Consider the following 26,832-nt stretch of genomic DNA (forward strand, 5'->3'; position numbering starts at 1 on the left):
CCGCTGGGGAAAAATATGTGATGTTTTGAGGCTGGTACATGGAAGGTCTTGATAGCCAGAAGCTTATGGAGATTGATCAGTCCCTTTCAATATCTGCCAGCTCTCACCTCTGCAGCTGGAGGGTGGCTTGGCTTAAATGTCTTAAAGGCAGGGAGCAAAAAAATAGAATAAAAATGATTTCACATGTTTCAAACTAACAAAAATGGGGTACTAAAAAAGTCTGATTTGTTTTTGCACTTTCTTTTTTCATTACACTATTTCTAAAGCTGGGATTCTTCACTGTATAGAAACACATGAAATTTTGATCACATATTCAGACCTTTTGGAAAAAAAATGTCTGCTGGATAATGATACTAGAGATTAGCCTGGAATTAGTGCTGAAGATACGGTCTAAGAAGCTAGTAGAAATATCATACCCATTTTCTCACAAGACAGTTCTAATAAATCTTGGTTCCTTTTGGTAAATTACCACATTATTTCCTGTACTTGCTTTGGCTTTTATCCAAATACATATGCCTTAATGCCAGTGATGAGAATTCAGTGTTTGATTCTCTGCTTTACCAGATGATTTTTTTTAATGGAAATGGATGGAAGGGAAAATGGCTTGACAAGTTATAGTTAAAAAAATAAGCAAACTCACAAATACATCCCGATATTCCACGTATTCCATAGCAAATAGATTTTTGGGGTTTTTTTACTTCTTTTTTTTTTTTTTTTAGATTAATTAGGCTTCTGAAGTTTAAAAACCCACAACATGTTTTTTGTTATTAGATGAACCACTAAATACCAATATTATGACTCTACATCACTAAGATATACTATTTTATTTCATAGGTTGGATTTACTTCATGAGACTAAGTCTATAACATGTGTTATGCTTAGTATTCCACAGCCTGGGTACTAGATAGATGAACAAGTAGATAGGAAAAAACACAAGTTAGAGAGAAATCAAAGACCATTTTCCATCAGAAGGGCATAGACCTGTTATACAGCTTTGGAAATGGATTTTAAATTAACCTATAAAAAGGGTAGTAAATATGTGCAGGAAACGAGAATAGTAAGAATCTGTTTTCTTGAAAGTGCCTGTGAAGAACACATTTCTTCAAGGCTCCTGGCCTTTCCCTCTCTCTAGCTGCTCCTGACTCAGATGATGTTGCTCTCTACGTCGGGATCGTCATAGCAGTGATCGTGTGCCTGGCAATTTCTGTGGTCGTGGCCCTGTTTGTCTATCGCAAGAACCACCGTGACTTTGAGTCAGATATTATTGATTCCTCAGCGCTAAATGGGGGATTTCAGCCTGTTAACATCAAGGCTGCAAGGCAAGGTTAGTTGTCATTTCACTCCACTCCACGTTGACCAATTCAGGGAGATGCTATAAGGTTATGTTCTCTTGGGCTGCATGAATGTTACTCTTTGGATGCTTGTTGGCACTGGATAAAAGCGATAAAGATCATATCCATTTGTTTCTGATACTCACATGCTCAAAACCCACATTGGCATTTTTCAGATGTGCTCAAGAGCATAAAGCAGAGGAATTTAACTTCTGAAGAGAGCATGAATGCAAGAGTGAAACACAAAGACATTTATGGGAATGCAAGTCCAACTGAAATTTAAATCAAAGTCCAAGCACTAACAGAAACAATGGAGGCAGGATTCCTCACAAGAGTGATATTATAGTACAGTAATTCTATCGTATCTTCCTCCATTTTATTTCACTAATACCCTTTTATCCAGTGTCCTGTCTCTACAGGCACAAATAGTAGTCTAAGAAGTACTGTACTTTCAGTAGACAATGTAGAAGTTGCAGTAGAATATCATTTAATAATGAGCATTTTTATCACTGGTGCATAACAGCTTGATTATTTCTACACTTCACTGGCCAGGAAAAAAAACAGCAAACCTTTAAAGGTAGTACTGGCTTTTTCAAGACACTTATTTAGTCTGAAGAGTTCCTCTTTTATCCCAGTATGTGTGCCAAAAGAATAAATCTAAATAAGAGTTAAGATTACAGGAGAGCTTTCATGTGGAAGATTAGCAAAAGTGTGATTTTCTTTGTTGGAGGTACTTTTAAAACAAATCTCCAAAAAGTGTGATGCAGGTACTAATGCCCCGCTGCAGGGAGTTGTGGGCACAATGACTTAATGGGTTTGTTCTGTCTTTTATTTTAGCAATGCTGTCGTTAGGCCAATTAGATAAATTGGTTAATGATTGTCACTTAGCATTTAGGGAGGGGGTATTAGGTAATTAAATGGTATCTACTGAGTAAGGAAAAGATCTTGCCCTGAAGCTAAGCATGTCATGCTTGAAATCTGAGTGCAGCCTGGAAAAATAATCCCAGTGAAAAATCCTGAGAGCAGAAATGTGCTGTAATTTTGTATGACAATTAGATTCCATAGCAGCTGGGAGTTTGCTGGAGAGATGCATGAAAAAGGAGATGAAAATCAGTTTGGCAAGAACATTGCATATCTTAACCTTTAGTCTGAAAGGCAAAATGCAGAATGTAAACCCAAATTGTTATCCAGAAGAAAGTTACTGGAATAGAGAAGTAATAGTGTTCTTTATTCTCCAGACCTCCTGGCTGTGCCACCAGACCTCACTTCTGCTGCAGCCATGTACAGGGGTCCTGTTTATGCCTTGCATGATGTCTCTGATAAAATCCCAATGACCAATTCTCCAATCCTGGACCCACTGCCCAACCTGAAGATCAAGGTTTATAACACCTCTGGTGCAGTTACCCCCCAGGATGACCTGCCTGACTTCTCCTCCAAGCTGTCCCCACAGATTACGCAGTCTCTGCTGGAGAACGAGACCCTGAACCTGAAGAACCAGAGCCTTGCTCGTCAGACTGACCCATCGTGCACTGCATTTGGGACCTTCAACTCCTTAGGAGGTCACTTAGTAATTCCCGATTCAGGTAAGTGCTAGCCATGTGAGCTTAAAGGTGTGGTTGTTTTGTGGTTTTAAGTGGAGTTAGCTTGCTTACATGCAGGAAAAAACAAGGACCCTGCCTTTTCTTTGTTCAGAACAAACAGATGTTTTCTTTTTGCACACCACCCCACCCCCACCCCCCCAATTCAGGTGTACCAATGTACTTCAAATATTCTTTTCCCAAAGTCCTGGCCACCTCTTAAACAGAACATTGCAAGGCTCTTAGCCACTTTATGAGACGTGTAAGGCTTCAGAGCTTCACTGTGGGAAGTGCGATTCAGTGTCCTTCACCTTTTCCTTTCATGCAGCTCTAGAAAAGGGAGTCTAAGCCAGAAAGCCCCAATCTTGTTATCACACATAAAAAGGACAATATAATTAAAAACCAAATTGGTTGTTCCAATTCCAATTCATTGCAGACTATGTAGTATTAAAGAAGGACACCAGAATACTGATTTTTGAAGGCTTTTTTCCTGCACACATTGCATACCCAAGAAAAATAAGGCCCAAGAGTGTCTTTTTCATATTTCTTACTTTGCTACATGTATTGTTGACTTCTTTTACAACTAGGAAAGAGAAGAACTGAGATTAAGTGCCTTTTGATGTAATTGCAAAGTGCTGTTCAGTCCTTCTCTTAGAGTACAAGGCCAGGCTGCTGGGCCCCCTCATGCTACCCTGGCACTGGGAGGCAGGTTCAGAGCATGGTCCTGTGCACCCTTGGGAAAGCTTGGCTCTTGCAGCCAGATTTTTTGGGAGAGGCATACTGCTGTTTGGTTCCTAAATGAAGTGTTGATGTTCAAAGGAAGTTCAGCACTTAGATGTTCCTGTGGGTTTGGCATGCTAACATTAACATCTGAAGTGGGATTGAATCAAATGCATAAAACACTAGATGTGGGGTATTTCTCCTTTACATCTGTGGTCAACTCTTGGCTATTTTACAGCACAGTGCCCTGACCAAGGAGGTGGTGCCTACCCTTGTAGGCACTCTCTCTGAGCTACCATGGAATAGGGGGCAAAAATAGGTATGAAATTTAAGTGAAAGCTTAACTACTTAAAGAAATCTGGTGCTGACTGCTGAGCAATGTTGAATATTTATGCTATACAATCCTGGATTTCACATTTCTTTAAGTAGCAGCTGAAGGTAGATCTTAATACTAAGGTTTCTTATGCCATGGTGGTACACGTTGTCAGCAAAGTCTGTTAGTCACATTTAATTTACATATATTAATTTGTAAAGAAAAAATGGTTATTTATTTCTGTAATCCCTTAAAAAGGGTTATGTTTTGTAAAACATATCAGTTTGTCTACTGCTACCGTGTATGCCTCTGTGCTGCTTCTAGACGTATGTATATTTTCCTAGTGATATGACAAAAGCCCTTCATTTACACTATGCCTACCCTGTTGCAGCTGAGAACACGCATAGGTTAGCTTGTAACAGGCCTGCGAGGAAAAGAGTGTCAGAAGGTGCCCAAGGAATCTGCTTTCCTAGCTATTCCCTCCCCTTCAAAGCCAGGTATGGGACTGAGCCCCTGTACACCAACACATGGAAGGTCTCCAGCATAACCAAACCATGTGTGCTAAAGAAAAGACAGGGCTGTGCAAGGTTTCTATAAAGCCTCTCTTGTGCATATGCATATATGTAAATAGTCTGCCTGTAGGTTAATTTTCAGCTATGTAGTAATAAGTGTATTAAAATCATTGCCACTGATTCCCAGCTAATTTACATCTGTAAAGACAGCTGGCTGAGACGTGTCCAGCAGAGTGAAATAGCTGGCTCGTGTGCTGCGTTTGTCATGTAACAACAGGACATTTCTGAAATGGCAGTAATGGCAGGGTTTTGTAACCAAGTGTGCAGCTAATCACCCCTGAAAAGGACACCAAGCATATTTGCCCACATTTTTTTCAAGGTTGGATACCCAAATTTTGATCCACTTTACACATTCAAAATACCAAGAAGCCCAATTTTGTCTCCCTGGTAGTCTAATTAGAAGCTGAGTGCATTGGAAGACAGGATGCCAGTCACAGAAGCCATCTTTCAGGAAACAACTAGTTCCTGTTGCTTCCTGGGACAGTCCTCCACTGCCTTTCTTTCCTGATTTTAATTAAGTACAAACTGACTAGAGAAAGATGTCCTGTTACAGCTGCTGGAAATTTTAGTGAGAGTTGTTTGTTTTCCCATCATTTTGCAATGTAAGCAGCAGCGTAATCATCTGCCTGCTCTTTAAATGAAATATAAGGGAAGGGAAGAAAATCCTATTCTCTACACCCATATTTCAGTGCCAATGCAGAAGAGGAGTATCAACAGGCCATCTGACTGCCAGAGAGACATGGGTTACAGTAAATACTTTTTCTCCCAAGTTGCTGAGGTCCTGTGGAGTCTACCAGTGAGGTTGGGTGAAAACCTAGCACTGCAGGCTTCATCTTCTGTCACTCCACAGGCCCATTTGCCTGGGTTTTTTTCTCTATTTTATCATCTTTTGTGTCTGTTCTGTTCTGCAGGAGTAAGCTTGCTGATCCCAGCGGGTGCCATTCCACAAGGGAGAGTCTATGAAATGTATGTGACAGTTCACAGGAAGGAGAACATGAGGTAAAAGATTGCCTTTATTTGCTTGTGCATTAATGGAGGGGGAAAACGCAGTACCTAAAGACCTGTGGTAATATGCTTATGCAGAGCCTACAACACTGAAGCTATTTGCTGACTTGGAGGTAAAATGTGAGCAAAGCCAAGAATAAACTTTTCCACAAAACCAGCTCAGACTTGTGCTTTTCTAATCAAGAATTGCAGTCTGCAGCTAGCCCTCAGGATGGAGGGATGCTGAATCATAGCCAGAAGCAAGGAAAATGTGCCAGCATGAGTTTGGTGAGGCAGAGAATGTGTGAGGTAACCTCGATAAAGACCTATGCTGTGAATGAGAAGGGAGTGGAGGAGCAAGGTGACAAATCTGCTCAGCAGAGGGACGGGTGCCTGAGCGTCTGGCTTGGAAAAGCTCCTCTCCTATGATAATGAAGGTGAATTGTTATTTTACCCTTCATGGGCTTGGCCAGTCCATGCAGTGAAGAGGATGGAGGCAAAACTTTTGGTGTCCTCCACCCCTCCTTGCTCTGAGGTGGAAGCAAGCAGGTGGTTGTCCTGCTCAGCCCTGGGCACGGAACGCCAAGGGCCACCCAGAGCCGATTTTGGGATGACCCCTGCTGTTCTCACCTGTTATCTGCATGTGTGGCCAATTCATTTTGTAGATCTTAATGTCTACTGAGTGATACAGCAGCCCTGGCATTAAAAAAAATGTTTCCAAAAAGGTCAAGATACCATTCAAAGCAGTTCAGAAAAACTTCATGAACAGAAAGGTGAGATTTTAGTCTGCAGAATGGACTCGTGCATAAAGGCTGAATGGGAAATGTGAATCTAAGCAATCATTACATGGTACTTTGCCTCTTTTCCCTTCTCATAGCTAGATAGATTTTTTGGCTCAGCCGCTTAATGGCTTTTATTATGTGCTAAGCCACAGATGTTTATACACTGCGTGATACTGAACACTGTTCTTTAGATGGGTAGTCTTTCACCCATGCTAAAATAATCTGTTTAAAGAAAAAATAAGTAACTCCCCCACCCAGCCTTTTGCATACATTATTCATGGCCTGCTCTTTGAAAATAGCTAATTGCAGCTACAGAAAAAGTGTCTCTGTTCATACCTACTATTGATTGTATTCCTGTTTGTTTTGGCTGTTTTAAAGACTTTTACAAACAGTGTTAAAAAAGGACCCTTCCCTGCAGCTCTAAATCTCCCTTTTAAAAATATTTAATTATTAAAAAAAAATAAAATAAATTCATTCCTAGGAGGAGGTATACGTACAATTATTTTCTTTCCAGCCAGTAATGGAGGGAATCCCTGCCTCCTTATTCATGCAGTTGTGGACAACAATGTCACATGCTAGTCTGATTTATTTTCTTTAGGAGTCATAAAGCCTCCTCTGTGTGCTTTGTGACAGCTGTTACTCAGCAGGTCACCCAGGGGATAGAAGGCTAGGTTAACCTGTACTGGGAAAATCACGGTTAGAACTGTGTTGTCTGCCAAACTGAGCAAGTATGCTGAAGTATGCCTGCAGAAGTGAATGGAAAGGTGCGCGTCCTCACTTGCAATGAAAAGTTCAAGAAGTGATTTCTTTCACTAGTAGAGGAGAGCAGAGAGCAGGCTGCTTCGGCCATGGGGCAGTAGGGCTCATCCTATTGTGGTGGCAATAGCTTTGTGTGTGCATAGGACCCAGCTGCTTATTTGACTTATGGCAGTTTTTCAGGTGCCCTCCCACATGCCAGGCTCTTCATGCTCATGGAGACCAACTACTTCTAAGACATTTAAAATGGAGCTCGTTGGGTGTTCTTTAGATCAACGGGAACCTAATATTCACTGAAAAGGGCTTATACATTGCAGGACTGTAACAACCTCCCCTGTTACCTGCTCCCTTTCCCCTGGTGCAGAATGAGATCGATAGCACCCAGCACCCAGCTGTAATGGTCTCCTGCTGCAGGGCTGTGCAGATACTTCACTTGCTGTAGCAGAGCTGTGAAGGCAAAGCCTCTTTTTCTGACTGCATATGCCACAGATGCTGCTTCATATAATTGGAGTCATATGAGTACCACAAGTTAGCGTGTGGCATAATTATTTTTCAAATCTGCTGCTGCACCCTTACAGCACTCCAGCAGAGAGTGGTAGTCCACAGTAAGCACTAGCTGCAGACATTCATTTTTGGGGCCAAGTGGTAAGTGGTGTATGTTGTATAAGCCCTGTGAGACCCTGTATTTATTTTTGTGAGCACTGTGTAAATGTGTATGGGCTGAAAAGTCCTGTTGTGTGTTGATGTAGTTTGGAAGAGGGCATATAGAAAACTGTAAAATGGGTGTTATAAACAGAAATGAAGGCAGGCTCTTTTTCTTGATATACAGCCACCACTGAGGCAAGAGTGTGGTCCCTGTAGTGCTACCCTGAACAGAACCAGTGCAGCAACAGAGTGTCATCATCATAGCTCACATATCTCCAGCAACTTAAGGTTTAGCTCACCCTTAGTTTGTAGAAATAGGAAATTACTTTGGAACAGTCAAGCTGAAACAGGAAATCTGTTGTACCTCAGAGTCCTGCAAATTCCCCTTTTCATTCTTTTGTTTTCCAAATACATTTCCCCAGTTAGTCTCTGAATCCTGTAGCACAGAAATTTCAGAGACTTCACAACCCAGCAATAGCATTCTTTATGTTGCCTTGCAGATTGGTTAGGAGAGATTTTTGAGATACTGTATTTATTCCATTTCATATCCATTAAAACATGTGAGAGCAGCAGGCTTGTACTAAAAGCATTGTCCTTCTGCAGCGAACTATGATTCTGGTGGCTTGCAATAAATGCCACCTGAAGGCAGTTTTTTTCTCTAAGTGTCTTAGCATGCATCTGACACAGTGGGTTTTCTCTTTTCCTAGACTAGTACTCCAGCAGGCTTATTTTCCTGCTCCTGCACTGCAAGCTCATCCTGAATGACAGGATGGATGGCAAGCAGCTATCAGGCTCTGATCCCTGGCTGGTGTGTTGACCTCATGGAAAGGTCTATGTGCTTTATGAAGTGGGTACAGTGGGGAAAATGGTATCTATGTATATATGTGCATGTACACATAAGTGTATAGATATGTGTGTGTGTGTATATAAAAAAAATGGTAAGCCTGTGAGAGTATTTCATAGCCACCAGACAGGTTTCTGTCTTGAAGCTTGTTGGCTTTTTCAGTGGTGATCAGATGCTCTCTCCTTTAGTCTTTGGAAGTGTCACCAACTTTGACATATGCAAGAAGAAGTTCCTTCTTGAGTTGTGGTTTCACCTATAAAATAAACATACTGCTGTGACCAGTAACCTGACAAGAGTATCTGTGTATCCATGAGCATCTGTGAGAGCCTAGGTCTTACATGACTAAGCATTAAATGGCGTAAGTATAAACTTCCAACCCTCAGGGTTTTCTTGACTGCCTCGTGTTAAAAAACAAATTCAGTTGTGAGTTAAATTAGTGGAGCTCTGTGCTTCCTTCAGAAACATCTGGCACTGGTCGGTGCTAGATGGAGCCTGGGTCTTGATGGACCACTGGTTTGATCTTGTTTGGCAGTTCCCGTGTTCCTGTGTGAACCCCTGCCGAGCTTGCACAGCTTTAGGTGGAGCTACTCTTGCATAGTCTAATCAGAGGCAAGAGCTGCGCTAAATTTGGCACAGTGAAGGACGCTCCTGTATAATCCATCACACAGGAGACGATGCAAATGAGAGTGGATGTCTCCGTGCCCGCAAAATGCAACAACCCTCAAGAATGGAACAAGCGGTGCTCCTGAAGATCTTGGTTGAAGACACACATAAAATGTGCAACTTCCAAATTAGTTACCTTAAAAGAGAGAAGGGTCAGCTGCACCTTGTCAGGATTTGCATCAGTCACTTCATAGTGTATGTATAGACTTTATATTAAAGTCACACAGCTGATCAATGAGTTTGATCCAAGGAGCAAAGTTGCCTTTTTCATCACTAAGCTGTGATGTGAAGTAAAAGAAATTCAAGTCTTCTGCATCTCATTTCTCCACCTTTCTTCTGTATCTCAGTTGCATAAACAAAATTACTTTGCAACTCCAGAAGACAATTTCATGAAGTGCCAGTCACTGTAATTGAAAGATTCAACATAAAAAACACCAGACCATCAGCAAGAATAAAAGGGGGGGACAATTTTTCAGATAATTTTCCTTGTAAAGGTGGACTGACAGAAGAAACAGGGTCAGTGCAGAATTCAAATTAAACTGTGACTTAAAAAGGAATGCATATTAAAAACAAAGCCCCAACAATGAAAGGAGAAGTAAAGTGCCTTCCCTGTGAGTTTTGGCTAAGCTGTGTAGAAGGGTCGCATCTGTTGCTGTAGCCGTTCTTTTCTCACTGCTCCATCCTGTGCTTCCTGAGCTGCCGTGATTCCATGCAAGATCTACTCATGGTGCCAGGAAGCACAATGTAGGCCAACGGAGAAACAGAGATTCTCTAGTTGTGCTCACGTCTGCTGTCTGATTCCTACCTTAATGAGTATGGTCTGGTGTGTTACAAGGAGACAGTTTCGAATGAGTAATCCCATTAAAAACACAAATTTGATTGTGAAGGGACCAGAGATAGTGCATAAAAGTTTGTTTGCTTTAAATTAAAGTTGAATGTTCTTGATGAGCAGTGTGGAATGGGACAAAGTCTAAAAATATCTGAAGACCTTTCAGTTACTGTCAGTGCCTTTCAATAGCAATGCTAAACAGGGGATTGATTTTTAGTCTCCATCAGATCTTCGTTAAACAAAAACATCTTCTTTGCATCCAGTGAAGAGACTTCGGAGTCATACAGCCCAGTGCCCGGTCTCATCTGATAAATTGTCCCAAGACTGCTGCAAGCCTAAAGTGAAGCACATGTGCATGGAGTTTTGGGGCGGGGTTGGGTTCTTTTTTGGGTAACAGCCTAAAAGTATGTTCTGGCCCACAGTTTTGAAAGATCTATGAGCAGAAATCTTCTGCTATAGAGGAGATAACTCCCTTGCTCTATATGCTTCCCTGTGTCTGTACTGGATCTTCCGTGATCTACAATACAGAAATCACAATACTCAATCACAACAGGTACTTATCTAGGCCAGGATCCTGGCTTTGCTAGTGCTGCATCACCTGCTCCAGGAGAAGGAAGAAAATTGCTCATAATGAATGACTACACAATAACTTGTCTTCAGGGAGATTTGTTGTTTACTAATTCCACCAATTAGTGTTGGGTTTATGCCTTGAAGCAGAAAGATTAATATCTCTTGTATAATATATCTTGTCTACTGCATCTGTTTCTGTTCTCATTAGCTATACTAAGGCATAATCCCGTTGTTTTAAAATGGAAATTGGAAACAGTGAGAAATGAGAAAGTATCTGTCAAGGGATTTTTGCTCCTTTTTCCTGTCAGTTGTCATAGGGCTCTGCTGTATGTGCCATTGCGTGGTTTAGCATCATTCCTCTGGGTTTCAGGTGTTTATTTCTGAGATCTTGCTGCGGTCCCTAAACACTCTGCTACCTGCAGTCACGTTAGAGCTGGATAGGAGAGGGAGTATCACCTCAGTGTGCTCTGACATGTCTTGTCCCATACAGCCCCAGAAATCGGATTTGCTTTTTGCTACTGTGTCACTTTACATGTTGATGCATGCTGCGTTGCAGTAAGCTCACCTGAGATCTTTTTCACTTTCATTGCTTTCTTTACTACCAAATAAGAATGTTTGGAACTTGTTTTGCTCTGGCAGCATGAGTTGCTATACAATTATTAGGACCTTACTTCCTACCCATCTTTTTACCCTCTCTGAGTGTTTTGCATTGTTTTCTGGCTCTCCTTGTTAGATGTAATAATTCCTTATTAATTGCTATCTGTAAATTTGATGTTGCTATTTACATTGTTCTCCACATTGTGAGTAGAAATCCTGGCCTCACAGCAGAGAGAGGTTTATCATGGACTTCAGTAGAGCTGGGATTTCACCTATTCAGTGACACTGACCCCTGTTTCATACCACTCAAGAACTTCTGTGCAACTCATTACATCTCAGTTTTTAAAGGTTTATCTGCATGAGGTGGATAGCGGACAGTCACTAGGACCAGCAGCATTGAGCAACTTTGGGGTGCTGGACTCAGATGTGTATCTGGTAGGCAATTAGGGACTGAAAGTCAAGCGCCCCCTCAACCTACCCATTTTCTCATCAGAGTATCCTGTAGCATAAATACCCAGGTCAGGAGCATGCATCTCTCATCCATTCAGCAACGAATCTCTGGTGACAAAGATGCTGTTTACCAGCTTGGGATAAAAATACTAAGCCTTGCTGGTTTTGCATGTCCTTTGTTTTTTTGTATCCGCTTCCCATCTCACTTGCTGACTGTGCAGCCTGACTTCGTGTTCTGCATCGTTTTATATACTTCTGCTAATCAGATGTAAAATGTTGCAGCGCAGAATTATGCTTTCCATCAGAGTCCTAAAATTTAACAGCTAACAAAATTTTGTCATGGAGCAGTGACTAAACTTAATTTTACTTTGAGACAACTTTAGGCTGTATGATTTATCAGTATCATATAATTTTAATGACCTTTTGGCTTTTTTAACCGCATGCATCAGTGCTCAGATTCTTGTCAATTTTAACCCATTTTTCACCTAAAATGCACTTCATGATTTTTTTTTGTTTATGGCAATCATGATGTATTCCCTCCTAAATTATTTTTGACTGCTGGTTTTGTAATTCACTCAAAGAACTATGATAACTTGGCTGGTTTTTTTCTTTCTTCTTCATGGATCAGTAGTCTTTTAGATGAAGTGAGGTTAACATGATGATTAAGTCTGTAGCTTGTTGTATCTGTAGCTTTGCAGACAAATATTATAATTTTGAAAGATCTTTTTCGTAAGACATTATGTTTTTTGAAATTTCTTGAATTTTAGACTGTAGGGGAGTGTTCAAATGCCCATTAATGCACAAGGTAGATGACCATGTAAAAACACCACCAGCACAATGTGAGTGTTTTGAAGCTTCTTGCTGCTTCTTGGGGGGGGGGGGGGCGAGTAAATGAGTCTGAGAAAGAAGGGAAAAAGTAACATTTTAGTCAAAAACTGTCCGGTAATTTATTCCGTTCAGTCTTGCAAAAGAATGACCACTGATCTTTTAATCCTTGAATCCAGAGATCCCTACAGCATGCAAGAGGAGCTGGACCAGCTACTCTAGCTGCCAGTGTTTCATTTCTTTTGTGTACTGTTTGTTAGGCTAAAGTAACCAGCATAATGTATGATAGCAGTCCAGATTGTTATACTTTACATCTTTTTTGAAAGGCAGCTATATCACAGCTGTTTGTTTCCAGTCCATGGCTTTTCAGAAACAATTGTAAAGTCATTTAGTAAACTCATCAGTTAATTTCCATGGATGCATATGATCTGGATTTACTGATTTGAATAGATTTCAATTTTTCCATGCTGGACTTTTTTGTTTGTTTTGTGGGGTTTTTTTCCTCAAATGTTACAAAAATCTCCCACAACATTTGTAGCAACAAGAAATACTTTTCAAAAGTACCTTCATCCCACTTTGAAAAAGGATTTCACAAAACTTTGTCTTTCATGTTCTGTAAGCTTAGTAGAATATTCAGGGAGAATTAAGGTGGACAAAGTTAGGATATGCCTGTGGACATATCTGTGCAACAGCCAGAATAGGTGCAATAACTGGGTATCAAAACAGCTTCTGTAGTGATTTGACCTCCTTGAAAATGTTACCCAAGATTACAGCTATTTATTTTGCTTTCTTCTAGTAAAGATTGAGACTTGCAGAAATAAACAGTATTTAATGTTGTCTCAACCAATTCCACTAAGACCAATATAACTGTAAATAGAAGTATTTCTAAATCAACAAGGGATTGAACCTTAGCTGGAGCAGACGACAGATCTGGAGTTTACGTGCAGATCACTTTGAGCACTTTTGATCTCCTGCTTGCTGGTTTCTGGATCATGAATTTGTCCTCTGTATTATTTAGGGAGGCAGTTGATGAGGTGCAGTCAGCTGTATTTGTCATACACCAGATGTCAGGATAGTTAAAGTCACTCATGCTTCCTCTGTTTCTAAGCTCCTCAGCAGTTGATCTGGGATAGTTTGCAAGCGCACATGGGTGCACATACGCACACACAATCATTTGCAAACCACAGTGTATGCTGTGTATCATAAATATTTACGTGATAACCTGTAACACCCATTCCTAGTGACCAGCAGCAAGAGCACTGGACAATACCCATGTTTTTAACTGAACAGCCATGAGTTATTACTAGAAAACTTGGGCTTTGCGTGTGTGCTTTGCTCTCTGCACTATTCCGTAGCATCTCTTCACCCTTTCTCTGCCACTGCTGACACCTGCTCCCCACAGACATATTTTTGATAGCCATTCTAGTAGACCTGAATGCCTTTGATGTAAAATGGAGTATCAGTGGGTTTGGTGATGACTCTGAACTCAAACTACACGTCTCAGATGTGCTGTATACCACTTACAAGGTTTCAGACTTGCTTATTAGTTCATCTTTTCCTCTGTTCTTCAATTTTCTCTGTCCAGACAGTAGATAATTCTCACACATGGTGCTTACAAGAGCTACTGTTCATTTTCGTATGCGGCTAAACATGCAAACATAAACAACTGCCAAACGCAGCAGTGACCACATTTTGGCAGTGGCTGCAATGAAGCTTCTGCATACATTTTGCAAAGATCCTTCAGAGTGGAGGGTTCTCAGTAAGTGTGGTATGTAATTTGCTGCCACCTGAATCTGCATTTTGACAAATGAGTGGTATTTGGAAAACAGAAAACATTTCATGATTTGGGAAAAAACCAAACAACAAAACCCAAACCAAACCCATCCGTTCTTTGCTTGCACAATCTTTTTATTTTTACATACCTGAAGGTACCCGTTTGCCTTTTTCAACTCATTTTATGTATCCATTTTTCTGTCCCTTCATCAGGCCACCCGTAGAAGACAACCAGACCCTGCTGACACCAGTGGTGAGCTGCGGCCCACCAGGAGCACTGCTAACCCGGCCCGTCATTTTAACCATGCACCATTGTGCAGAACCGAACACGGAGGACTGGCAGATCCAGCTGAAGCACCAGGCTGCCCAGGGACCATGGGAGGTGAGGCTCAGGAGCTCTGGCCTGTGTGCTGACCTGCATGCGTGGCTCTCCTCTGCTAGTCCTTCAGCTGCTGTGTTTTGGGTTTTCTATGTGACATACATGGCTGCTCCATGTATCTTTGATATCAGGTATCAAAACTGCCCAGTGTCCATGCTGCTGTCCTGGGGCAGTTTGGTGCCTCATAGCTATAGCTACTTCCCATCAAATAGCCTTCACCGTAGGATTTTGGCACTTGGGCTTTTGGTCATGGGAGGATGTAGTGCCAAAGTCATGAGGACACAAGGAAAAGGCGAAATAACAAGCAATGGCTGAAAAGAATTTCTGATTTAACCCTAGAAATAAGAACATGTTTTCTACAGAACAGTTTTTATTCTCTTGGTTTATAGTCCGCTTTCAAGGAAAGTGAAAGTAATGCTGCTGATGATCTCCTGTTTTAGCACCAAGGCATCATCCAGCCTAATAAAATGGATAGGCCTTATCCTTTTTCCTCCTAAGATGTTGGTGGAGCATCATTTTGATTCAGTTCATGCAGCCAGAATCCAACTCTGCACCCTGTGACCTCAGGAAAGTTGCACAAGTGCTGCTGGGCAGTGCAGTCTTGGTAGTAGCCTGGGGTGCTTCCTTGCCAGTCCTGGGGCACAGTGGCAGAAGGATCTTCCACTGTAACTGAAGCATAAAGTGATGCTTTCAGCAAGGCTGGGCTGTCCTGGCAAAGCCCTCTTCTCCAGCGCTGTGCTCCTGGGTACCTGCTGCCACCAGTTTGGTCTCACATAATTAATTTGGCAAGGGCACTTTCTCCTACCGGTAGGTTTAATAAGGTCAGGGAGGCTTTAGAGGGCAGTTCAGCTGACAGCAGCAAGAGCGCTGTGTCCAGCGTTGCCTTAAACCAGCTTTTTCATTAGTCCCTCTGCCTGTGGCACCACCTCTTCCTCACGCTGGGAGGGAGCATGCAGCTAACACAGGTCTGTCTCGCCAACTAATCTGCACCCCACCGGCCTGGCTCTTGGCACCGCACATATGTTCCTTATCTGTGTCTGCGTGTTACTGGCACCTCTTCATTTTCTCCCCATCCTCCTCCTGCCCTTGACAGAGCGGTTGTTCCTCCAGCCACACACAAGCTCTGGTGCCAGCACAGTCTCTGCAGTGTCTACAGGGTCTCTGGACACCACATGGTGATCTTTTCCCTCTGCTCAGTTCTGGAGCAGCTCCTCCAAGCTGAGCCCCACACATGCAGACGCACGTGCACACACACACGTGTGCACGCCCCTGCAGCATCCTCCTGCCAGAGCCGGTTGCTGGGGTGGCTATAGAGGGTGCAATCAACACTGCAGCACCTTGCCCTCCAGAAGGATTGTGTCACCCCAACAAACGTGGCGCGTTTACTTTTCCTGAGACCAGGGTGCTTAACAGCAAATTTCAGTTGAGCCCATACTGCTCCTCTGCCATATGTATACCTTGTGCTGCAGACCTCCAAGCAGTAGGGATGGAACAGAGGAGTTATGCTGAGCATCATGTGGCACGTGGTGGCTTTGCAAGAGGTGGCCATCATCTGCTGCTGCCTTTCCACTTCTGCTCTCTCTCAGAGCCATTCAAAGCACCTTGTGTTGTGTGTAGGATACTACACTCAGTGTTGAATAGAGAAATTATCAGGGGAGCTGTTGTCCTTTACACACAGGGTGGGAAGGTTGTCTGTATGTATTTTTTTCCTTCACCCTGCAGTCTCACTACAGAGAATTATTCTCACAAAGCATCTGGTGATATTTCATACAGATGTGGCATTCGGCCATTGTAGAGGTTACTTCTCTTCCTTGAGTGTTTGTAACTCCTTATTGTCATGCTTAGAAAGGGAAGGGTGGTTATTGATTTGCACTGTGACTTCTGATTCAACTGATTTTAAATCATGGTCACCAAATGGTTCATTCTGCAATGTCTTTTTCAATGATGTACTTGTGATATTTTCATTATTTGCCTAACAGTGCTCAGAGCTTTAAAAGCTGCTGCAGGTCTAGAGAAAAGAGTCAGAAGTCTCAGGGGAGTGAGGACAGGAAGAGGTTTCTACCACCATCATCACCACCAGCACCCCAGAGAAATCATCCCCTCCTTCTGCCTATGTGGGAGAAAAGCCAGAAGCAGGAATTGCAAATCTTTATTAATCTAAGGTGCAAACAGCAAGGACTTTTATGCATCATCCAGGCTTGAAAGGGGTATTGCTGACTCAAAGGAGAACAGCTCTGAGGGATTGGGAGCTCTAACTTGGTCTCTTTCTCCCTTAGGATGTGGTGGTTGTTGGGGAAGAAAACTTCACGACACCATGCTATATCCAGCTGGACCCAGAGGCCTGCCATATCCTGACAGAAACCCTCAGCACATATGCCTTGGTGGGACAGTCAATCACCAAAGCAGCAGCTAAACGTCTCAAACTGGCGATCTTTGGACCTCTGTCCTGCTCTTCGCTGGAGTACAGCATCCGGGTCTACTGCCTTGATGACACGCAGGATGCCCTTAAGGTGGTTGTTGCTCTCATTTGCTTTCCCTCACCCTCTTCAGCAGGACTGCAGTCACAGTGGTGACTAGACCCTCTGCTCCTTGTATTCCTGCTCCTTCGGTTATTTTTGTGATTAGAAGAAGAGCTTGACAACAAGCTGCTGTTACACAGTTTAACCCTCACACACTGCAAAGACTCCTTTACATAGGGATCTCACGTTATTTTCGGCCTACCAGTCTTTTTTCCTTTGTTTACCTGTATCATATCCTGAATCCAAAGATTTTTGCATTATTAAAAGGCCATAAGGTACACAGGGGTTCATTCGTTATTCATGTATTTTTAATGCTAAGTGCCAGCTCCCCAGAGATGGGGAAACATTTAAATGCTTCTTTGTAAATAGTTGATAACGATAGAAGAAGCTTCTGGGCTGTTAATCACTGCCTGCTTTCATACTGCTTTATTACACCTCTTCGCATGCAGCTTTTTGTGTCGGGAATTCACAACTGAAATAAACCAAAGCTGTTGCTGTTTCTAACTTTATAACCTTACTCTCACTGAATAATTGTGGCATGCACACGCACGCTCGCTACATACAGATGAGCAGATAGATAACATTATTTGCTGTTTCTCTTCATAAATACCTATATTTATAGATGATATCTGTAATAGATGCACTCATGAAATACGTATCTCCAACTGCACATGTAAGAATGCGAGGTATTAAAAGGTGGGGCTTTTCTTTAGTCATAGCCAGTACAACTTCCCAAATGCCTCTTTGTAGCAAAACGAGTTCAAAGCCTGACTTGAAGCAGGGTCATCCTGGTACTGTATATACGCTTTTGTTTCCTCAGCTCCACATGGGAATTATTGGGATTTAAACACACATAACACTGTCTGGGAGATGTTTATGTTTTTCAGAGCAGTGACTGCAAATGGCATGCTCTGTTTTCTTCCCCAGTACTGTCTGATATAAAGGCCTGCCTGCCTAGGCTCTTGGAGGGATACTCTTCTGCTATATGTATAAGGGTAGAAGCAGGCATATTGTCACTTCAGTGTGGTTTTGTCTTTACAGGGCCTTGGAGCTTGGCCTCTGTCAGTGTGCTGGTGTTATCAGGCTTTTAGAAACAATTCTTTTCCCTAGTCTAATTTCCCTTTTGTTTTTCCTCTTTAAAAAACTGAAAAGGATCTTTCATAGCAATCAAGCTTCAAAAGTCCTAATGGTTTTATGCCTGTGCTGCGTAATACAATTTTCCACGGGTTCATCAAGGCCTGAGGTAATAATAAGCAAGTCAGAGGGACCTTGGACAGACAGCTAATGCAGTCAGAGCTGGGGGAATCCAATTAGATGCTACTCAAGAGCTGTTGGTTTGTTTCTAATTGACTGTGGAGGGACTTGCGAGGTAAAGTTAATCCAATTCAGTGCAATAGCAGGAGGGATTAGGAGAGATGCTGGGCAACACAGAGGGACCATCTTTCACCTGAGAAGCTGCAGACAGTGTCTGGGAGGGAAGCAGGCCAGTCTTCGGGCTTCTGCTGCAGGTAGACCCCAGAGTGAGCTTGTAATCTGAAAGGAAAGGTGAGCAAAGTGAGACAGCCATCCTCCCACACATGCCTAATGCTTTTGTACAGCAAAGTATGTGCATTTCAATTTTCTGCTTTTTTTGGCACATCTACCCTAAGACTTGAAGGCCACCCATGGGGTTTAAGACCCAGCTAGCTGGTGGTTACAGGAGGACAAGCATACCTACTTGCTGGCCTCGAACTCTTATGAATGTTTCAATTGCACATCTCTGGAAATGAAAGGTCTTGGGAAGGAGCTTTAAGAAAAATGACCCTAGGTGTAGATGGAAGAGTTGAGCATCGACCAGTGAGTATGAATCGGCATGTACAAACCAGTGCGTACAAACCAGCCCTGTGCAACAGTGTTATGTAGACTCACACTATGACTATTTAGAAATTAAAAAAGGTTGGGGTATTTGTCAGATCTTTCCACAGCATCTGGCACCGCAGCAGCCCCAGCCATGCTGGGACTCGGTCCTTGGCACTGCCATGTTGCCAAAGGGAAGGCATTCACCAGGACAAGGCATGCAGATGGGGCTGGACTAGCAGGTCCTGAGGTTAAAAATAATTTGGACAGGGAGGGAGAGTTGTAGACACAGCAAGCGAGGCACCAGCTGCAGCATCTCGGTGTCTTGGGGCTGGCTGCTCCAGGCAAGGCATGGCAAGAAGAGGGAAGAGCAGTGTGAAATGCTACCACAATGGGATGTTTGAGGTTTGGAAGAGCCTTTGTAGGGGATTATGTGTTTATTTTAATAGGCAACCAAATGCATTCTGTTATTATTTACAACTCGGAACGAGTGTGCCATATGCTGAATGTGTCCTAACAGCCACCAAAGGAAGACAAGCAGTTGCAGTATAAGACACAGTGCCGTATTTATCCAGCAGGCTTTTCCCTCTCATCATGCAGCGTAAGTGCTTGCTGCTGAACTGCCAGCACCCGCAGTACAGTAGGGAAGTGTAATGACTTTGTCATCAATAAGGGCTCGGTTACTGTGGGAGCTGCTTGGCAGGGTTCCTGGGACTGCGGAGCAGAGTGAGCTCAGTGCTGATCATGTGTGTATCATCCTGTGCCCCGCAGGGTCCTGAGCCACCTGGATGGGATGCTCACAAAAATGCTTTTTGGGGAAGCTTGAGGGTAGCTGTCACTTCAAGCACTGGCCTCTTTTATTAAGGCTGAGTCTTGCACTTCAAGGGGGATGCCCAAGCTAGTCTGCTGCAAAAAAACCCAACACTCTAGTAATATGGTAACTATAAAGAAATGCAGCTGCTTTATTCTGTTTATTCTTGTATGGCTTTGAGATTGAGGTATGCCGTCCATGTGTGGCAGTGTGGTGAGGCCTGAGTAGCTGGGCACATGGAAATGGTGCCTCCCATGCCAGGAATGATCAACTTCAGGCTATAGCAGGGTGGAGAGCCCCAACCTGCCTCATGTTGTGCAGTAAGTGTCCTCAAAAAAACACACCAAAAAAAGGTGCAGCAGGCATGTGATCTTCTTTCAGTTATTTAATGAGTATTTTTGCCTCTAACAAAGAAAGGCAACAGCTTAGACTGAACACCATTGCTTGCTTGTGCCTCATTAATGAAGAAGCCCTTTCCAAATACAGGTAGTATCTGCCCTGGTGATGCTGACAATGGAGCGATGCCTTACACAGCTCCCTCTCCTAGGAAGGGTGTCAGAGAGTAAGTCCCAGCTTACAGAAGTGCTAAGAGGCGATGGGAAGGGTGGCCAGAGCCACCTCAGTACTTGGGCAAGCATCATGCAGCTCAGATTTTGACTCAGGAGGGCATAGAGGCACCAGCCAGCAGCATAAGCACTGCTCTAAATAAAGTGCCGTGTGGCTAGAGCCAGCTTGCAGGTTTGAAGGGTTGTGGAAATCGTAGCTCCAAATTAATTCTGAATTAATTAGCTGAATGGCATGGGAGAAGTATCGGCTGCCCAGCATCCTCCAGTTGGAGCATTTGGAGGGGCTGCAGTGACCAAGGGTGGTTCCTAAAAGTGGGATATTGAAACTAGACCTCAAATCTGGTGGGTCGGATGGTGCAGCATCACTCTGCAGTGTTTTCTCTCACAGCAGAGCAGCACCCAGAGCTGGCACTGCATGGGCAGGAGCAGTTATTTGGCCCCTGTGCCCTGTATGCCTGAGAGGTGGCATCTGCAATTAGCTTATGCAGTGATGTGAGTCTTCTGGCCCTTCTAGGGAGGTAATTTGGACATAATGAAGATCTATAGTAATCAGATAATTACTATCGATTGCTCTTTAGACATCTTGACAAGGTAATTAGGGAGCACTGGGTAGAAGCTGGAACTGATTCATTGGCACAACCTTAATCTCAAAGGTTTCCTGATTTTGTTTCTTTTCCTCTAATGGTTGATAAACAAACATAATTTTAGCTTCAAGATCTGCCAGGTGCTGGGTTGGGCCATTTCTTGTGTGCTAGCTAGCTCCTGAATGTGATCAAGAGTAGTCTGGTTTATATTTGGCTAAAACGGAGGCTCCTTCAGTTGGCCTGGTGTAGCCATCCTGGTTTTGTGTGCCCGCATACTTCTTGAGCATACTTATTCTGTGCATGGTTAGCTTTGGCCACGTGAAACTGGTTGGTTGGCTTCTGTGATATGACTGAGATTGGCTGTGTTGGTTTCTAATGGGGCTCGCGTAGGTGCCTTTGTACTTGATTCTTCCAGGTGGACTGTAATTAGGCTGTAGGTAACAGGCCACTGTGGTCTCATTAGTTACAGGCACGTATTTATTTTTAGCTGAAGAAAAAGACCAGGCTCTCGGCTTACTGGCATTTAATTACAAGGTCAATTTTTCAGTAACCCTGAACCTGTGTATTCATACGTACAAAACGCTCCATCACAGTGTCTTGCATTGTTTTGTTACCATGCTTGACAACTGAGTCTCAGCATAGGCATCTGTTACCTCCTATATCACTCTGTCTCAGAGCAGTTTGCCAGGAGGCCACAAGCTGAAGGACAACGGTATGCACACGTCCCTTATCTGCAGGACCTACACAAATAAGAGCTTCCAAAACCAAAACAGAAATGTTATCACAAGATGTCCAATTTGATGAGCAATGATGACTAATATATATCTGTATTCAAATACTGCCTGTATGCAAAATCTTTGCATTCAATGTAATAGCATACAATTAAGCTTACTGCTTATAGGGCATGTCAGATAACACTGTGTCTCCCAAGGGAGACACGGGTGCCTGCATCCCTGCTGGGCTGCTGTATGAAGGGGCAAGGAGGTTACACTCAGATCCACTAGTGTAGTTCTGGTTCACATGGAAACACAACCCTGTGAAATGCCTGTGCATTATTTGTTTCTGTATTACACAAGTTACAACATCTAAAACAGTTGATCTCGAGGAATCAGAAGATTCAGTATTAGAAGTGTCCTGGCTTGATGAAACCTGACCACTTTCTTCCTTTTATCACAATGCTGCAGGAGGTCCTCCAGCTCGAGCGGCAGATGGGTGGGCAGCTTTTGGAGGAGCCCAAAACTTTGCATTTTAAGGGAAGCACCCACAACCTCCGCCTGTCCATTCATGACATTGCCCACTCTCTCTGGAAGAGCAAACTGCTGGCTAAATACCAGGTGAGCATCACAAACCATTCACACTGGATCCTAGCAGTGAGGCTTCAAGAAATAGAGTGGCACAAAGGGGTGTTTAAAAAACACCAGATGCCAGGCTACAGTCCTGTGGACATTTTTTAACCTGGGCCATGTGCAGTGAGAGTATCATGGAGCCCACAGTCTCTAGTCATAGAGCATCCACACCCTGGTCCCACACCGCTCCCCGACTATGCTTTTGTTTGCTTTCCTCCTGCAGGAGATTCCCTTTTACCACATCTGGAGTGGATGCCAGAGGAACCTGCACTGCACCTTCACACTGGAAAGGTTCAGCCTGAATACCCTGGAGCTGGTATGCAAACTCTGTGTCCGGCAGGTGGAAGGAGAAGGGCAGATCTTCCAGCTCAACTGCTCTGTCTCAGAGGTAAATGCACTTCTCTATCTGTCTGCAGGAATGAGGGAGGGCTAAGGAGGTGTATCCTTTCCCATTGCTACCGTTTTCCTCCTGACTGCTTAGGATGGATATAAGGGATGGATTACGTAGTTGCTTCGTATTTTCTGTTGCATTTTCCCTTAGTTTCTCTCATCTGGTAGGGAGCATCCCTCCTTCAACGGAGGAGGGCAGCTGTGGTCTTCCTGCTAGTGCCACCTTTCTGTGTCTATGTGGAGCAGCTCTTTGCCTACCATTCCCTAATGCATCTTGCAAAGCACCACATGGCCCTCTTTCCTGGCAGTCTACAAGATCATCACGCCTGACATTTCCTTGAAGGAGGAGAAAGAATAGGAAAATGTCATTGCCATATGTTTGCATGAGCCACTCCCCTCTCATCCCACATAGTAACTGTTGTGCAGTAGGCACTATCATCAGATGGTCTAGTTGCAATAGATTTTTCAACTTGTATTTTGCTACTGCTACAAATCCTGACTGTTATCTTTGACACTTTTTCTTTTGATGGCTGACATTTTCTAGTAGAAAAACGATTGTAGGTTTGGGAACATTTTTGCCAAAGCTACGTAGTATCTAGGGAATTTTCATTTCTTGGGGCGGTCAAGCTTAGTGCTGAGACCAAGCAACATGATCAGGTATGAAGTGGCATTGACTTCAGTGAATATGCTGGTAGGTTTTATACCTGGTATCCTTGGCAGCTACAAAGATCAGTGCTCTTGGGCAGCAATTGCTGCTGGCTGACTTGGGGAAGGGCTGGGAGGCCACAAACAGAAGTTACTTGTGCTGTAGGGCTCCTATAGTGTGCACCATTACCCATAACATCTGCTTGGTTAGTGGGTATAAGGTTACAGATTCAGCTGGGGACTACACAGCATTAAAGACAGATGGTAAAACAAAGTATCATAAACAATTATTGTAATAAGTGCTGCATTGAAGTAATCTCTAATTTAACCTCACAGAGAAAAGAACTGAGAGTAACTTTAATGAAATGCAAGTATACACTATAATCATCTTCAGCTGGTTGTGTGTAATAGGGCCTGGTAATAGATTCAGAGGGAACAGGATAATATTCTTGTCTTGTGCTGCAATCCCATCCATCAGGATTGAATAGAGGGAGTGAATAATACCACTGTTATCAAGGCTGCCTCCTGCAAAATTGCTCCTTGTTGTTGACATCTTGTGATGTTCCTGAGCCCCAGCAAGGGGCAGGAGGACCTTGGGCTGCTAAGAGCTAGCATACAGGGTTGTGTAAACTAGAAAAAAAGCCTAACACTCAGACAATTTGATGGCAAATTCACCACAAAGTGTAGTGGCAGCACCCTGGAAACTTGTAGAAGTGTGAGAAAGACACCAGATCAGACATCAGGAAACCTTAGCTGTGATTCTTCACATTTTCTTCTGCCAGTGGTATCCAGCCAGTGGTTAGGCATTGCAGGACCATACTGGCACTTTTCTTCATTGCTTAATCTGCCTTTTTGCCTCTGTCACTCTATGGTAAAAATACAGTAACACAGTTACTAGTTTCCTGCATCCTGTCTTTATGGGCTTTCTTTTTGTCACCTTTAAAGGATGTAAAACTTCAGCTGGTTCAATTGTCTTATTCTGGCTTTATACAGTGTCTTCCACTGGGACTTTGAAAATACCAATGCAGTGAGTGCCAAAACATGCACATTTGCAAGGCAAGAGGAAGGCTGTGTTAAATCTCTCCCACTATATTTTTTTTAAGCCCCTTTTTATCTCATGTGGTCAGTACTCACCCAAAAGAGCCCCAGGGCACTGCCACGAATACCTGGGCTCCTTCTGCAGCATACTGATGCACCTGGGGCAGCAGGTCATCTTGAAAGCCAGGGCAGTGCTGCCTCAATGTGTTGCTTACATCCCTTGGCCCAGAATAAGAAGGGAAGGTTGTCCATCTGCAATGCCACCAGCCACGACCCTACAGCCACTACTGACCTGCCGCACGGGTGAGGCTGCAGGCAGCAGCAGTAGCATGCAAGTCGTTTTGCCAGCTTCTGGGCAGCCCCCATTGGCAGGCAGTTAGAGAACAGTAGCTCATTGACTGAAGCGGTAGGTTTAAGGTAGCCGGTCTGCGATGCAGGCCCTTGGCACCTGAGTAGGGATGCTGTATTCAGCATTGTTAACTGAGGACATTACAGCATGGCATAAACCTTCCATAAATGCCAGTTCAAAAAAAAAAAAAAAAAAAAAAAACAAAAAAAACCCAAACAAAACAAAGCAAAAAAAAGGTGTACTTAAAAAGGGGAAGAGGATTAATTGGTGTGTATAAAAGAGTGTGAGCGTACACATTCCAGTTATCTCCAGCACAGAGTTAAAGCCATGTAAAAATGAGGAATCATCTTGTGCCTGGGGCAGTATTAACCGGCTGTCTCTGGCCTGCCCAGCATCAGAGGCTTCCAATAGCATGGGTGCTTCCAGACGGACGTCAGTGGTGTGAGCCCAGTGCTGGTTCAGTGTGGAGTGGGGGGTTTGGAGACTCCCAGGAAGGGGCCTCTGCCAGCCAAGCCAGGAAAGCCCAGTACTGCCCTAGCAGTAGCAATTTGCTCTGACACGTGTCCAGGTAGCTGATCTTCCATTATTTCCAGTAAGTGATTAATGAAGCTGGGCTAAATTTTGTCCATAGTAATCTTCACCCTCAAAACAAAAAGGAGAAGAAACCTGTATCTGCTGTCTACTCAAAGTTGATTATAAATATTTCTCTTTTTCATCTGACTAACATAAATGCTAATGCAAGTAAAGGAACAGAGGGTCTGAGGATATACTCTACAATGGTCTCTTCACTCAGTAAGAATACTGCTGTTGATTTTTGGTTTTTGGTTTTGTCTTTTTCTCTCTTTCCAACCTCAGGAACCTACTGGCATTGATTATCCACCCATGGACTCAGCAGGCACCATCACCACCATAGTAGGGCCCAGTGCTTTCAGCATCCCCCTCCCGATAAGGCAGAAGCTGTGCAGCAGCCTGGACGCACCCCAGACCAGGGGCCACGACTGGCGGATGCTGGCCCACAAACTGAAACTGGACAGGTGAGTGGGGCTGCCTACACAGGGTCAAGCGGTGAAGTCCCCAGGGAGGGATGTGCAATAGGGTCCTGATGAACATCCTGCTGAGGAGAGTGAAAGCAGGAGTACAGACTGGTTGCACATGGGGTGAGGACTTTGGCAGTGCTGGCAACAGGGATGGGTTGAAATCATACGAACTCAGATAGCCTTCATGCACCTGGAAAAACGTGTTTCCTTCTGTCTTGTTGCAGGTACCTAAATTATTTTGCTACAAAATCAAGTCCCACTGGGGTGATCCTGGATCTCTGGGAAGCCCAGAATTTCCCTGATGGCAACCTGAGCATGCTGGCAGCGGTTCTTGAAGAAATGGGAAGACACGAAACCGTTGTTTCTTTGGCAGCAGAAGGAAATTACTGATGCAGCCTTGGCGTGAACAGGAAGGACAGACGCAGGGAGCGGTAATGCCCTGTTATTAGAAACGAGAATTGAAATGAAAACCCAGACCAATGAGTTACACAAGAGACATTGCAGAGAAGAAAGCAAGCAAACAAACAAACAGAAAAAAAACCAGCCCTGACCTTCACACATGCTCTCCTTGTACATTATCACAGGATCTAAAAGAAATCATGTGAAATTGTACCTTGAAAATATAAATCAACTAATGTTCCTCTCGGCTTGGCTGTACGCTGCTTGGTACAGGATTTTACAGTTTCCTAGGAAACGCTTTTTATTGCTATCCAGATATATGGATAAACTTTCTTAACAATCCCAGTTTCTATGGATGTTGTTTACATCAAATTCTGGACAGGGGTAAGGAGATTGTCCATGGCTCTTTATATTTTTTGTTTAAAGCCATTCTAGACAAGGCTATGGACAGTTGGTTGTGGCAATTTCAGCTTATTGGTTTCTGGTGAATTCGGATTTTGGCTACAATTCTGCACATTGATTGTCTCACAATGATCCTCCTGTCATTTTTCTGTTTCCTAGACCCACTTGTAAAAAAATAGCAAACAAGAAAATCAGAGTTAAGAGGCGTGCATCTGGAAAGCAGGTACTCTGGGTGCTAAGCAGGAACACATGTAACGTCCCCTTCCTTCCCCAAGGCAGTCTCACTGAGCCTGAGTGGAG

At 43.4% G+C, this 26,832-nt stretch overlaps 1 protein-coding gene across 1 annotated transcript in view; it reads left to right on the plus strand.

Annotated features, from left to right (window-relative positions):
• UNC5C (unc-5 homolog C (C. elegans)) overlaps positions 1 to 26,610 on the plus strand; it is a gene marked incomplete at its 5' end in the record, with an annotated part of 87,822 nt that extends 61,212 nt beyond the window's left edge. Inside the window, 9 exons of the mRNA XM_010021743.1 lie at positions 1,133 to 1,324; positions 2,570 to 2,914; positions 5,425 to 5,512; positions 14,445 to 14,613; positions 16,887 to 17,120; positions 22,111 to 22,260; positions 22,496 to 22,660; positions 25,550 to 25,728; positions 25,956 to 26,610. Of these exons, the coding sequence (XP_010020045.1) occupies positions 1,133 to 1,324; positions 2,570 to 2,914; positions 5,425 to 5,512; positions 14,445 to 14,613; positions 16,887 to 17,120; positions 22,111 to 22,260; positions 22,496 to 22,660; positions 25,550 to 25,728; positions 25,956 to 26,121 (1,688 nt within the window). The remainder of the gene's footprint in view (positions 1 to 1,132; positions 1,325 to 2,569; positions 2,915 to 5,424; positions 5,513 to 14,444; positions 14,614 to 16,886; positions 17,121 to 22,110; positions 22,261 to 22,495; positions 22,661 to 25,549; positions 25,729 to 25,955) is intronic.
• Between the last annotated feature and the right edge of the window lie 222 nt (positions 26,611 to 26,832).

This window comes from Nestor notabilis, unplaced genomic scaffold, assembly GCF_000696875.1.
Source record: "Nestor notabilis isolate BGI_N333 unplaced genomic scaffold, ASM69687v1 scaffold4789, whole genome shotgun sequence".
In the NCBI taxonomy this organism is placed as follows: domain Eukaryota; kingdom Metazoa; phylum Chordata; class Aves; order Psittaciformes; family Psittacidae; genus Nestor; species Nestor notabilis.